We start from the raw sequence: 14527 nt of genomic DNA, 5'->3' as shown, positions 1-14527 counted from the left end.
AGTGGTGTAAAACTGTTTAACAACTTTGGCTTTGCTCTAACATGAAATCAATTAGGATTAGCAGCCACGCATAGGGAAATTTCTCATACCTGCCCAGCCAGTCAAAGTCACTAAGAAAACACTTTCTCCATTCCTACAGTGGACAAGCCATCGTTCTTTCTGATGACATTCCTGCATGAGGATTATCCAACATGCTATTATAAAGAATTGTCTTGTTTTCTTAAATATATCACTGCTCTCCTTAAAGAAAACTCTGCACAGCTACCATGCTTGGGTGGACTGAAGCTTTATCGAGGGCTGAGAAAACTTTTCAGTAGAAGTACAGGGCAAATCATGGTCAGTCTTAGTGCTATCCACTACTCACATTAACAGAATGGTCTTCTCTAGAGAGAGGATCAGGCTAAGAAATCCACCTCTTCTGCATGCACACTGCAAAGGAACTGCAGTGAACCTAAATGGGCTCTGTGTGGACACAACCACTTGTTTTCACAGAATAAACTGGAGCATCGCAGCTAAAAATAATCAGAAGACAGTTAACCTAGGGAGAAGTCTGCTGAAAAATACACTGGAAGACATGAGTAGCATGCTTCTGTTTCCCTTGGTGCGTGGGTTTTGCTTTTACATTTGTCTTTTTTTTTTTCTCATGATTAAAAAATAAAAACTGTGGATTTGGTATCCCCAGAAGTCAAGTGTCTGAGGGGGGAACGCTCTATAATCTAGCTATATAACTTGTGTTCTCTCATGGTTTGCACTGTTACTACTGATACAGTTAAGAGATCTTCTAAAAACATTTCCTTGTAAAGGAATTCAGCTCTTCTCCTATTTTGAAATGCTCCCATCCTGCCCTTGCATAGTTACTGTTCTGTCCCAGTACGGAAAGTTAATGCTCAATATCAGTGTCAGAGAAAGAGATTACGTGCAACTATTTCAAGAAAAACATTCATCAGATACTAAATCCATACAATAAATGAGAAATCACAGCAATTTTCTGCATTTGCCATCGGACACGATATCATCGGCATTACCTACAAATGACCATTTGTAACCATGCAGCCTCCAACTAAGGCTTTATTCTGACTTTCATACCTATTTGCATACATCAAAGAGATGCACTGATGTAAAATAAAGGATTCTTTTTTCATGCTTACTTTTTAGAAAAATCCTGCCTTTCCATCTTTTTTCAGAAATAAACTGTTTTGGAAAAGCTTAGATTCTTACCTATACACTGTGGTAGGTGGAGAATTTAGTGTGTCATAGATGAGTCTCACATGTCCTTGGTACAACTCCAGAGCCAAAGGATCATTGTCTCCTTTGTATAACAAGATGCCATTGTCCTTGTCTGTTGCTACCTGCATAACATTAATAACCAGGTAAGGTTTCTTGAGAAGGATTAAAATGGAAACAATAAACCTATATTAACAATTGCAACTAAATCATATATGCAATTCAAATGTGATTTAATAGAGCATATATATGAGGAACAATGAAAGCAAGAACCATGAAACACAGAAAGGTCTTGGTGACAATGAGTGAGTTCCTACACAAACATGTTGGATGGCTCCCTTGTCCCAAATGAGCAAGAGTTTTCCAGTGAAAGCTGCAATATATGTGAACCCTGCTGATGGACCGTAGCTGTATTTTTGGTGGTACACAAATGAATGCATTTCTCAATAAAATGGTATTTTAGAAAATCACCTTCGATTGCAACGAATTTCAGCAAGATCACATACTTTCTATGAATATGAAGAAGGTCAATTCAAGTTATTAGCAAGTCCTGCTGCATTCAAATGGGAAATTTTGAGTCAGGAGAGAACAGAGCAGCCTTCAGCTGTCGCGCTTTGTGGATGCTGATATGTTATTTCTCAGAAACCAGCAACAGATACTCTGCATGACATACCTGGAGGGAAATGTTTGCCTGGGGGCGAATTTTGGCTGATGGCAACTCCACATAGGAATCCTTCCCAACAAAGTTCACCGTGATGAGCTTCTCACACTTCTGCCCAGCGAAGCCAGCAAGACAGCGGCAGACGGGCTCCTGGTGCGCGACGATGCACTGCGCCCCGTTCTGGCACTCATAGTTATCACATGGGCTGGTCTGGAGCAGAACCATCGGTGGAGGAGTTTCACAGAAAAGTCCACTGTAGAAAGTTAAGTGAAGAAAAAGCAGCCTCATTTATCCCAACTTTTTGTATGGAAGAAAGCATTTTCAGATGCTGACATTACAATACTACTGTGGTATAATGACTCCAAGATTCAGCTACCATGTGCCAGCTTTACTGTGTGAGAGCTGTACAACATCACGCTGTACAGAAACCCCCATGCTGGGTTTGTATGAGCCAATTCAAATACTGAAAACAATTCGTTCTGCACTTTGCACTGGTTATCTAGCTCTGCAAGGTACAGCAGTCTGTCTCAAATAGCTTCCATACCACACTGCGCTGTGCAGATGTTCCCACAAAAACAGTCATTTAAACCCAAACCTGAGCTCAGCCCACCTGCTCTCCCTGCTCTACAAAATGTGCAGCCAAAAATCCCTGTCTTAGGCTTTGTGACTTGAATCTATTGCTGGTGTTGTAAGTGGCACACAAAGGGAAATCCTCTATTTGTAGCGTCTCGTACAGTCTCCTCACTTGCTTTACTGCATACCAGAGAGCACAAAATCAACAGATGGGCAATGGCTAAAAATTCTCAGAGGCACCAATACTGTGCTGTTCTCTGGGCAGTTTCCCTGCAATGGCTGTTTCTGACAGCGGTGGGATTATTAACTTTATTTTAGCTGAGTTTGTGGTTGGCTGCATCGCAGACCAGAAAAATGAAAAGGAAAGGACCTCCCAGAGTCGGAGGCAGGAAAGCCAAGTGCCCAGTCTGAGAACTTGTGAACACAAGATGAATTGAGAGCTGGAGGAAAGTGCTATGGTTTGGTCTTAATGATACAAGAGGCTGTACCATTACGATACACGCCAAACCCACATATAGTAGCTCCTGAGCTCCAAGGCTCCCAGGAGCAGCACTGGCTCAGTCCCCAGGCAGCGCACTTCACAGGTTATTTGCTTTCTACGATAGACTGGAATGACTCAACTGCAGTTAAATATTGACATCAGCCTAGGAGAGAAAAAGGGAAAAAATGTAAAAAGCTGCAGTCATCTTTCACAGTGATATCATGTGTCACACTGAACTGCAAAAAGCAATGGGGAACCTCTGCCTGGTACAACCACCGGGCTGCACAGCCTGCAGGCCCTGCACACACCGCGCACTCGTGGGGCACCCCGACATTTCTCCTTAAAAAGGCGCCTTCCAAACCCAACAAATCCATTTTGTATTGTTGAGAGAACATAAAATCTTCGCATTGAATTCTGTGACTGCTTGAAAATGTGCAGACAACAAAATGATGAAAAATCGCTGCCTGGGGAGCAGGGAGAGCGCGTCAGGCGGTGCTGGGGAGCGGCGCGGGGTGGCTGCGGGCTCCGGCTCTCCACGCTCCTTAGTACTGGGACAGGCAGCTTTCCAGGAGAGGATTGTGGCAGACACATTCCTGCAGTGAATAACCCCTCAGCTCAGACTTGGAGCACTGAAATCCCACTTGTCCCACTAGGAATTTCCTGCCATTCAAGGGAGCACTTTGTGGAATAATAGCACTCTTAGAAAAACAAAGCAGAAGGTGCCAAAAACCTCACTTCTCTCCAGTAAAGCAGGTGAGATGTGGAAGCTTGGTGAATTTCTAACAGAAACCTAAACCATAATCCCAAAGTACATAGTACCCAGTACTAGATGTGCAAGAACAGCAAATAAAACAGCAATCTTGCTCAGCCATAGGGACCTGCTGCTTCTGAAACAGAAAGAATTGGAGATGGCTGCTTTCCTTTTCATATCTTCTGATGTAAGTTTTGCAGAGTACCATGGCCCTATCCAAAGAACTGTTGTCATGGCATCCAACCCTCTCCTGGCCCCTATTCTCACAACCCATGCTGCCCTCTGGTCTGCCTCTAAGTAACTCTTTGTATCATACACAAGAAAGAGAAATGCACAATGAAATACAGATGGAATAAACTCTGAACTGCACCAAAACCAGTGCAGTTGCTCTGCCTATCCCCTGCCTGGGTGACGCTTGGAGCTGTGAGTGGGCTCAGTCACAAACTGCTAATGCTTTCAGCAAAGAACTGGGGGGAAAAACCAAACACAACACCAAACCACAGCCAGCAGTAAATATCCTCTATCAGGAAAGCATATTCTTGCATAGAGACAAGCCAATCTATTAATCTAGACAACTTATCTCAGAAGGGTAATTTGGCAGGCAAGACTGTTGGCAATCAATAAACCCCATTCTCTTTGCTCCGAGGAGTATTTGGAGAGGTATAGGGGTCAGTACAGAGTTCAGCATGCTGCAGGGAGCAGTGGAAATGGGAACAGGAAAGGCAGTATGGTTTGGGAGAATAACTGCATATGAGAAATGGTCTCTTTGCTTCATCCGATACGATTCTCAAAGCAAATTTGTTCTTGGGAACATTACTTTCTGAACACACCTAAACTACAAACTAGCCGCAAACTAAGAGACATTCCTTTCCTGATGGTGTGCTGCTGCAGCTTGGCAGAGCCACACAGGCCTCCTGCTCCTGGAGGGCAGCACTGTGCTGCAGGGTGTGACACGACCCACCAAGATGTGGCTTGGATCCCTCTTTCCAAGAAAATAAGAGAACATGAAAAAACAGCAACAACCTCAGGGGAAGACAGATAGACAGAAAGCAATTCCTGCCAATTTAAGCTAGTTACAACAGTGGTTGCCTACCAGCCTGGCAGCCAGACCCAGCCAGAGCTGATGATCATAGTGCTCAGAGCATCAGTGCTCCATCCACATTGCCAGCCAGCCATGCAGGTGGGCTGAGTGGAGCACTTCCCTGCCTGAAGCCTGTTTTCATTAAGTGTGTGATCTCCCTCCCCAGCACAGAGCTTTGCAACGAGATGGCCAACATGTCAGAGGTCTGACAATGGGAACAAACAAGGGCTGACCCCACAGATGACTGCCACCACTGACCTGATGTCAAGTGTAATTTGTTCTACAGACGACTAGCTGAAAGGAGCCCTGCTAAGCCAGCCCATTAAGTTTGCTCTACCTAACGCCAATCACTTTGTTTTGTCTGTGAGAGACAACTAGAAAGCAGAAGGAAAGACAGTGTTTATAACTGATTTCATGGAAGTTAAAAATAATAATAATGAAAAATACATGCAGCCAGCAACAGCCCCCACTAACAGAAAGCAAATGTTGCAAGAAGCCAGCATGTCTGTGCTTGGTGCTGCTCTGAAAGATTTCCCAGACTTCCCATATAGCTCTTCTGCAGCCTTTCCTTGCCCTGAAACCCTTTCAGCGGGTGGCTCCACAAGTGTGGCTGTCCTGCTGCTGGGATCCAGACATTACATTTGCAACAAGTGAACAAGTGTCTGTCAAGGCCTTTTCTATTTTAAATATTAAAAATAGTTTTATAAATTATTAATATGACTTATTTCTGTAGCAGAGGAATGTGGAGTGCAGTTTCGCTGGCATAGCTTGGCCAGCTCCCCCCTGCCTGGTACCATCTCTTTTATTTAAATAATCACAGTTGAGTTTCTTGCAGCAAACTGTCCCAGTGGGGAACTCAGGAGCATTTACACAATGGAGGAACAGTTCTCTATATCAAGCTAAGCAGCATTAACATGGGATCCCCTACCACTGCAACATTTATCAGGACAGCATTACTGTGAGGCCGATTGCTAGAGGGAAGCTTTGATAAGTCAGCTTTTATCCAATGGGTTCACAAATTCTTGAACGTGTTTTCATCTATGGGAGGTAAACAAATTGTACAGGAAACAGAAAACTTCGCAGGAAGAAAATGTATTATATAATTGCAAAAGGTTGCTGAGTGATAGGGTATGGGGCATAGCTACAAATGAACAGTGAATAGCAAATGCCAAAATGGAAAAGCAGGTGTGTGCATGTTGGTTCTCCTGCTTTTGGGGCTGTAATTAGAGGTGTATAACTGTGTATATGAAGTGCTCCACTGCTAAGGATTACCAGAGAGTGCCATTTGTTCAGCTGTATGAGGATGTTAAGTTTTTAACAATCTGCAAGTGGCTTTGATGTACAGCATAGCAACAACCATAAAATTGCTAGAGGTCTATGCATTTATGGCAATAGCATAAGCTCCAGATAACTGGGAGGAGGTCACTCTGTAAGCTCACTGCTGGGAAATGACTCTTGAAGTTTAGCCAACCAACTTTATTCATCATAACCATGGGTCTCCTAGTTCCCTTCTGCAGACCACCCTCTGGTGTTCTCTCCTCACCAACACTTGTGGTGTTGCAAAGTTATCTCCTTGCTGCACAGCACAGCACCTGAGGCACATTGTGAACAGCCAAATCTGTAACCCCGAGCCATCCCAAGTCTGAACTCTGTCAATCACCAGCTTTGCAATTGCAATCTTGAAAGGAAAAAAACATCAGAAACCCTTTCAGAGCAGCAGGCCTTCAAAGCACAAAAGGCCAGAGTCATGGGAAGAATAATGAGCAGATCATATTTTGCTAGCAGAATTTTAAACATGAAATCAAACAAGAGCAGGAACTGTTCTGCATGGGAACTCTAGGGGCTTCAGCTTGTTCTCTGCCTAGACAGACACATTCTGTTACTGCCCACTGTGACGCCTTCTTCATAAAACACCCTCAACTCCCCTGTGTCTTGCATGGGAAATTTAGAGAGATGCCATGGAGGGGTGTCACAAAAGGAAAGCAAACACGACATCTCAAGTCATTCCTGGCTCTGCAGTTGTAAGGCAGTGGGGTTATCTTTCTCGCACAAGTCTGCCCTGGGCTATAAGGCACTGTCTAAGGAAGTAGAGGAGTTTAGAAGCTTTGTGGAGAAAGATGTTGCTGCTTCTTGAAGTACTTCAGTGGAATGAAAACTCCTCACGTGAGAGAGTTGGGTTGCTCCAGATCCTGCCCCTGAAGTCCCTGCTGTGAGAACAGCCAACCTGAGCTGCCAGAAGAGCCACCTGGGATGCAGGAATGACCCAGACCAGACTCCCACCTATCCCTACTGTTCAGCTCAACTCTGTCCTGACTTAATACACCTCTATCAAACACTGTGATACTGTCTTACCCCCCCAAAATCCGAACACCTCTTGTTCATCACTGCCTAGAACTGACATGCCAGGGCACCTGCAGCAGAGGTCTCCCAGTCACTGCTGTCTGAGGACAAGAGTGAGCTACCCTTGACTCCTGATACAGTTTAGCAATCACATTTCTCAGCTCTCTTAACAATTAGAAACACTGAACATTTACAATTCCATTGTGGGATAGCCTTTTGTTATCCTCGCCAGTCACCAACTTGCAAGATCCCCAAGGCCATCAAAGCAGATGAAACGTACTGAAAAAGATATGAACTTGAAATTAAGAGGATTTCTGGTATCCTATAAATAATAAGTCTGATTCTATGTAACCATGGGTTGACAGCATGTTACATATCAGTATCTATTCAGAAAAGTCTGTCTATTTTGCAATAAAAATGTTTGTTAATAAGGGAAAAAACACCCAGAGAGGATGAAAGCAAGAAGAACGAGGACAGTTGCAGATACAAGGCAGTGTAAAGGATTTATAAGTGTTCACGTAATTTCGACTTTGTCAAGACTGATCTTTTCAGGTATTCCTCTTTGTCTCATGTGTGTATTTCAAACACAGGAAAAGTTTAGCTGGAAGGAAAGCAGTACCCAGCCTCAGGCAATGATTAGTGAATCCATTTGGAGCAGCACACTTATCTTTGACAGACAGTGAGATTTCCAGGAGTCAGATTTATTGGCAGCTGTCAGAGACTGGAAATTTACAGCCCAAATCGTACTGAGCCTGTCCTCCAGCAGGCACAGAGATACTGGCACAACATCTTCAGAATCTTATTTTCTCCCAGCCTGGTCTGAGGGTTCATATATATAATTTTATTATCCTTTGCTCTCTTTCACATGTGCAAAACTTATCTCCATATCATTTATGTGATTGCATTACCTACTGCTTTACCAGGAAAGGCTGGGGCAGGCAGGCAGGCAAATTGACACAGCACTGCACAAAAGGCAAACTGCTGTTTGCAAAGCAAATGCTGCCTATTCAGTTAACTCCTTACGATCTATTTCAGCTACAAGACAGGAAGCACCGGGTTATCTATTCACATAGGAATGACACATCAATACCAAATGTAGAGGCTGATTAGCTCTGAGGATGAAGGCAATTAAAGAAAGCGCCTCAACACCATGTACAGAAGACAGATAGTGTGGAGGAGGAGGTGCCTCTCACGTACCTGAAGCCCTGAGGACAGACGCAGGTGTAGCCATTGACTGCATCTACGCAGACAGCTCCATGGCGACACTTATGGCCCACACAGTCATCATCATCTATTTCACAGTGTTTGCCACTGTAACCAGGCAAGCACTCGCATCTGCAATACAAGAAGATTGCTGTTAATAGCTTGTTTCAACATTCACAACAGCAGCACACACAGGCAACAGAGCACCAATCTGATTTGAGACAGAAAGGTGTTAGCTATTATTCCTGGAAGCATCCAGCACAATTCCTGCCATCAGAAACGCTCAGGTGCCTCCCATCTGTCTGCATTTGAGGTTCTGCAATCTGCTTATGTTCCAGCCAAGCAAAGCAATACCATACTACTGTTTTTTTTCTCAGCCAAGTCTGTGGAGAAGGGTGATGGGATAGTGGTCTCCCCATGGTGTTAAAGATGACAACAATTCCCCTAACCTTACAGACTCTATATTCTGCAAGGGCAGTTGCTCGGATGTCTCTGACGATGTGAGACTGCAAAACAATTCTGCCTATTTCCACGCTGCTGTTTGAGATTGGCTCTGTGCAACTACATAGAGTACAGTAAGCTTCCATCTCCCAAATGGAAGCAATCTGCAAGCAAACCATAAAACTCAGCAAATGCAAAGAAAAAGACCATCAGTTGTGAGCTCTCCACCTGTCCATCATCCATCTGCATGGATGTAAATGTTGCTTCAGCTGGTGAAAGTTACCTCTGAAATGTTCTCTTTACAATGGGGATGCTCAGACCAGGCACACACCTGCCCCTTGTGGGGCAATGCCATTCTCAAAAGCATTACCTTTAGATCAGGTTTGTTATATGAAGGTCATGTCACTATTTCCGTTATAAGCCTTGCAGATATTTACAACTTGACAATAGGAAATACATCCCAAAGTCTCTGAGTTGGAACAGACTTTTTGGGATAGCTGAACAGCCTCTTTTTGAGTCTATGGTGTAGACAGTGTTTAGTTATGAACACGTTTTAGTTCACAAAGCACATTTCACTACCCCCAGCTGGATTCTGCTGCACATCTGGAAAACAAAAGGCATATCACTCAAACCAAAACAAGGGAAGAGCTGCACTTCAGCAATAAAAAAGAGGTCTGTGCTCTTGCCAGAGCCCCTCGTTTAGATCTGTGAGCTTGTCACAGTGAGCTGGAAGAGCTCACATAAATCATAAAGTCAAGGGAGGTGGCATCAGCAGAGATACCACTGTGCCAGTGATCTATTCTGCTGCCCTTCTGCACCTCCTGCCTGCTGGCAGCCTGGCAGGGTGGGCACAGGTGGAAGCTCCTTGTGGGAAACCTCTCCAGAGGAACTGGGCACCTGGTAGCTGTCAAGGAAAAAGATACTTCCCCTTTCCTGGCAACAGTCATTGTGTGGAAGTTGGTTCTGAGTGGTGTGTTCTGGCTGCCAGCCACTCCCCAGCTCATCCAGGCAAGGCAGTGAGTTATCTCTGTGTGGGGCAATGACTGATGAACAGCTGCCACAGCTCCAGCACTGAGAAGAATGTGACCCCCAGACTCCATTTTGTTCATAATGACTGGCTAAAAAATGACTAAAGAAGGCAGAGCCTGTCAACCTGTGGGCTATAGAGGGCTAAAGCTATGTAGATGCACAGGCTTTCCTTTTCCATCCTTCCTCTGGGAAAGGCCCCCACCACGACCCTCTGCAGACACAGGATGGTTGATGTTCCAGCTCTGTCTGAATCGCCTTTTTGCACCTTGGTGGCTCAGGGAATACTGTGATTAACATAAAGGAGATGACAGTACAGAGGAAAAAGTAAAAAGTGTGATTTCTCCAAACTAAAAGAAGTGTGCAGCACTTTTTGGCGATTTCAGTCACACCTGCAAGCAAACAGTGTCAATCAAAAGACTTTGGGTGGAAGGGGGTGAATTGGCAGCATTTAATCCTGTTGCTTTTTATTGATCCCTGCAGTCCTAATATAAAGTGATGTAATAATGAATGATGTGCAGTGCCTCATTCAGGGCTGCCATGCATCAATTTTATGATGTGTATTGGCTATCTCAGTAATGACAGAACCACCACTTTTCTCTGCAGGGCTGCATTAAATCAGCATTTTAAGCTGTCAGGTAATAATTCCAAGCTTTAGAAAAATAAAGTATATTTATACCATGCTCCAACATCACTATAGGGAATGGAAAAACACGCTCCTTTCTTGAAGTTATTTTTTTGAAGTCTTTTCATTGTGTTAAATGTTTTGTGGTTGTTTTTTTTTTTTTTTTTCATCTGGCATACAGAAAGCTCCTCCTTCTCTCTGGTAACAGCACAGTAAATATGTGAAGGTTGGAAGTGAGGAAATCCACCTATAATCTTAGCTTAAAAAGCAAAGAGTTCTGTGCAGCTGAACACACTGGAATAGTCCAGTTTGCTTCCAAACCTGGCTTTCCCTTTAGAAACATGAAATCTCTTTTGGGTCCATCATCTCTGAGCTCTTAGGGTGCTATCTGGGCTGAAGCTACCAAAAATGCATGCATGGCATCTGGCAGAGAGAAGCAGCCATGGAGCACCTCGCCCAGCATCCTTCTAGGAACTCAAAGTCTTGTCCTCGGAGAACGACGGCAACTTGGTGCCAGCCCTCTCCCACACAGCACTAGAAGTGTCTGTGTATCAGTAAAAGTACGATGCAGTAAAGATGAAGGCAAATAAATGTTCATGCTGAAGTCCTGCTAAGAGGGCAATCTACATGATTAGACCGTTGATCTCATTTCTCAGCGACCATCCGACATCAGAACAACTGAAAAGCTGTTTTCTGCTACAGCCTTGCAGTGATGGCAACATTCCCAGTATCCGAGAGCCTAAAAACATGTCTTGTGGTGTTCAAAATGTTGGCCTATCCAGGGGGATTTGCATCTGCATGCACTCAATGTCTATTGTATTAAAGTGGTGATTCATAGCTTCTATTGCAAGGCCACAATGGAATTTTCCTCCCCATATGAATATATAACTTGGCTTCCTATTTTTTCTCACTTTATCATCTTTTCCTCGCTCTGTAGACTTGCAGGCTGACTAGAGCTGAACAGAGGACAGACAGGCAGCCTGGAGTCTCCGCCGCCGTGACATCCTTCATTGGTGTGTGCCACTGCATGCCCAGGGCACAGACTGCCCACTGGATGCTCAGGGACAAACTGAACCCACCATTAACCTTCCTGCCCTGTCAGCAGAGCAGAAGACTGACGCATGAGCCTGACTCATTCTGCATGCACTTTCACACTGCCCCATTACACTCTAAATATATAGCACATCATGGGTCAGGGGATCAAACTGCTCAAGGAATCAGTGTCAGCACAGCAACAAAGCTTGTTGTTCTGAATGAGACCCAGCAGCAGCCACACATTGCTGCAACAGCTGCTGAATGGTTTGGTGCAACTAAGGCGTGCAAAAAAAAGCAGCACTGGGATAAATCTGCTTGCAAGGCTGGAAGGGCTCCCTTGCTTTTCAAGTCTGGCTTGTGAGAAAGCAAAATGGGGCCAAACAAGCAAAGAAATTCTGTTTAGCATTCCCTGAACAGTAGGAAGAATAACTCAACAATAGTGGGAAGAAAAACACAACAAACAGTAGTAGAAAATACTTATGAGCATGATTATTTAGGCTTCTCCCAAAAGCTAAGGGCCCTGCTGTGAAGGACACTTCTTTAGCGAGCAAGCAAGCAAAAGTATCTTATTTCCTCAAAGCATTTGAGTGGCAAGTACAAAAATACTTTCACTAAGGGTAAACCATTCAAGACCACAATTATTTCCATCCTTACATATATCCAGTGATAGAAGGAAATCTGAGTTAAAAGCCTTTACCCTTAGCATGCTTTAGCTACTCTGCATTAGTTAGGTATGGAAGAAAAAATGCTATGGACTATCTGTGTATCAGCACACAACAACTCTTCCAGTCTCTGTGTATCATTTCAGGAGCTGTCCTAATCATTTGACAGTTCCATCTTCCTTGAGAGTTGGAACCATTTCTATCTGGATACTTTTCATCTGAAAGCAAGGCTTGAGCTGTACGGACTGACTGTCTAGCACAGATTCAGACAGTCAGCACCACTGAATTTTTTTTTTTTTCTTTTCCCTATTCTGAAATGCTCTGTGTCTGTCTTAGCGTCCATTATTCTGACACGCTGCTTCACAGGGCTTAGTCTGACCAAAGCTGCAAGTTACCAGGAAGCCCAAAGAGCTACTACTGCCCCTCCCCAGACATATAGGGTGTGCTAGGCGAAGGTGTCCCTTGCCAAAACTCCAGTCTTTCCTCCCAGAGGGAAATGGAGAGTCTCTAGGACAGCACTGTGGCTGTGAAAACAGCCTTAGAGGAAAGTGCAGAACACAGCTCACAGCTGCACTAAGACCTCTTGAATTTGTTCTCCTTTCTTACTGCTTTGATTCAAAAATCTTTCCTCCACAAGCTTTCCATACAGAGACAGACAACTGAAAAGTCTAGCTATTTGCTAAATTGTTCTGAAATCTTTCTTCAGAGAAGTGATGAATGCTGCTACCATGTACCTCTCAAAACAGCCCAAACCAGGAATCGCCAGGTGTTTCACTGTCATTTAAAATGGTGAAGCAGTCAGTATCATTCCCAATACTCAAAGCCTACAGATCTACCCAGCGCGTGCTGACCAATGTGTACACATGCTCACCTGGATCCTTTGTCGAGTGGAACACATTTGGACTCATGTTGGCATGGATTTAGCTCAGGAATGCAGTGGTTAATCACCTCATCACACAGTTCACCTACGGCAAAAGAAAAGCAATAAAGCTGTAACACGATTTGGACAATCCTGAAGAGCTTCAATCGTGATGTTCAGTGATGGCAGATCTCCCTAAATGGAGACAGCTCAGTAGTTCAGCAGGGAGTGACAACACTGCATGTGAGATCCTGTGAGACTTCATTAAATTGGGTTCTTTTGACCTACAATGACTGTACTGATTATATCATACAAATCTGAAAGATTGGTATAAAAAGCACTGACATGAAAACCCCACTTGGAGACAGGCTAATGATTGAATGGTCAGTTCTTGACCTCCTGCATCAAAGGAAGAAAGTGACACAAGAACGAAGTTACTCATTAGACTGTGACATTTTCACACCAAAGCATACAAGCCACAGTCACTACTCTGCCAAAGAGGCTGATGAGACATCATTCTGGAAAAGAAAGACAACTCACAAACCCTCCCCCAAATCTCTGTGACTCTCAATAATAGGAACCAGCTTTACGACTGCACATAATTACAAAACATTCACTATTTATAAGAAAAGCACTAGCTCTATTGTGCTCACAGGAGATGATGTCTTTTTAGAAAAAAAAAACACACATGTAAGCTCAGCTCAGCTGTTTCTAAGTATTGTGTGTTACAAGCCAGGCACCTCCCTGGATTTGTTTAAATTTTAATAATTAATAGAACGCTCAAAAACAGATAGTTTATTTAAACACCCCTTCTCTCAGTCCTAAATTATTAGGTCACACTTCAGTACCCTAGGATTTGAGATCCAGCCAAAGAAATGTTTGGCTTCCCAAGAAACCAACAGAAACATGCCCGTCATCTCCCAAAGCTTTTCAGGAGAAGCAAAGGTCAGGTACTCTCAACACGAAAACCCTTAAAACTATAGTCCCAAAGTCCCCCGTGCAGCTATATCAGAAGACCACATCTGTGGGGTTTCAAGGTTATGCATATTTTGCGTGCCTGTACATGATACGTGTCATTGTATGAGCAATGGGTCGTGTGGATAGTGTGGGAAAAAAGATACCATGTGTGGCACTGGTGAGCTGGCAACGTTTCAGCAGTACTGTCAGTAAGCTGCAGGTCTATCTGTCTTGGAATAATCTCGATTTTCAATAATAATTGCATTTCTAAATGTAGTGGCTATGGAGAAATACATGAAATTTCAACCCAAGAGAACCATGTATATAAAAATTCAGATGGAAAATGCAAATCAGAACCACCTTTTATCAGTCTTGTGATCTGGCAGGGATAACTGGGAGTACAATTTTGAGGACTCTGGTAGTGGCAGATATGAGTTAAGCTGTTAACAGCCTCAGCTCCCCCCCTTCAAGCTATTTCTCCCACACATCCAGCCTCCATACACTACAACATTACAACATTGGTACGCAAGACTTCATTCGGCTCTTCATATGAGAATGGAAGAACAATGAAATTTGCAAAGATGACTCAAAAACTTTAATTTCAAACA

The 14527-nt window shown here is 43.8% G+C and overlaps 1 protein-coding gene across 7 annotated transcripts in view; it reads right to left on the bottom strand.

Moving 5' to 3' along the window:
• SLIT3 (slit guidance ligand 3) overlaps positions 1-14527 on the bottom strand; it is a 538052-nt gene that overhangs the window by 21362 nt on the left and 502163 nt on the right. For all 7 annotated transcript variants that reach the window (XM_031598017.2, XM_031598018.2, XM_090150937.1 and 4 more), the window contains 4 exons: positions 12975-13068; positions 8309-8446; positions 1898-2138; positions 1219-1349 (listed from right to left, as the gene is read on the bottom strand). In XM_031598017.2, the coding sequence (XP_031453877.2) occupies positions 1219-1349; positions 1898-2138; positions 8309-8446; positions 12975-13068 (604 nt within the window). The remainder of the gene's footprint in view (positions 1-1218; positions 1350-1897; positions 2139-8308; positions 8447-12974; positions 13069-14527) is intronic.

This window comes from Phasianus colchicus, chromosome 15 (genome assembly GCF_987193195.1).
Source record: "Phasianus colchicus chromosome 15, bPhaCol1.hap1.1, whole genome shotgun sequence".
In the NCBI taxonomy this organism is placed as follows: domain Eukaryota; kingdom Metazoa; phylum Chordata; class Aves; order Galliformes; family Phasianidae; genus Phasianus; species Phasianus colchicus.
This window is presented reverse-complemented; position numbering and strand designations above follow the sequence as displayed.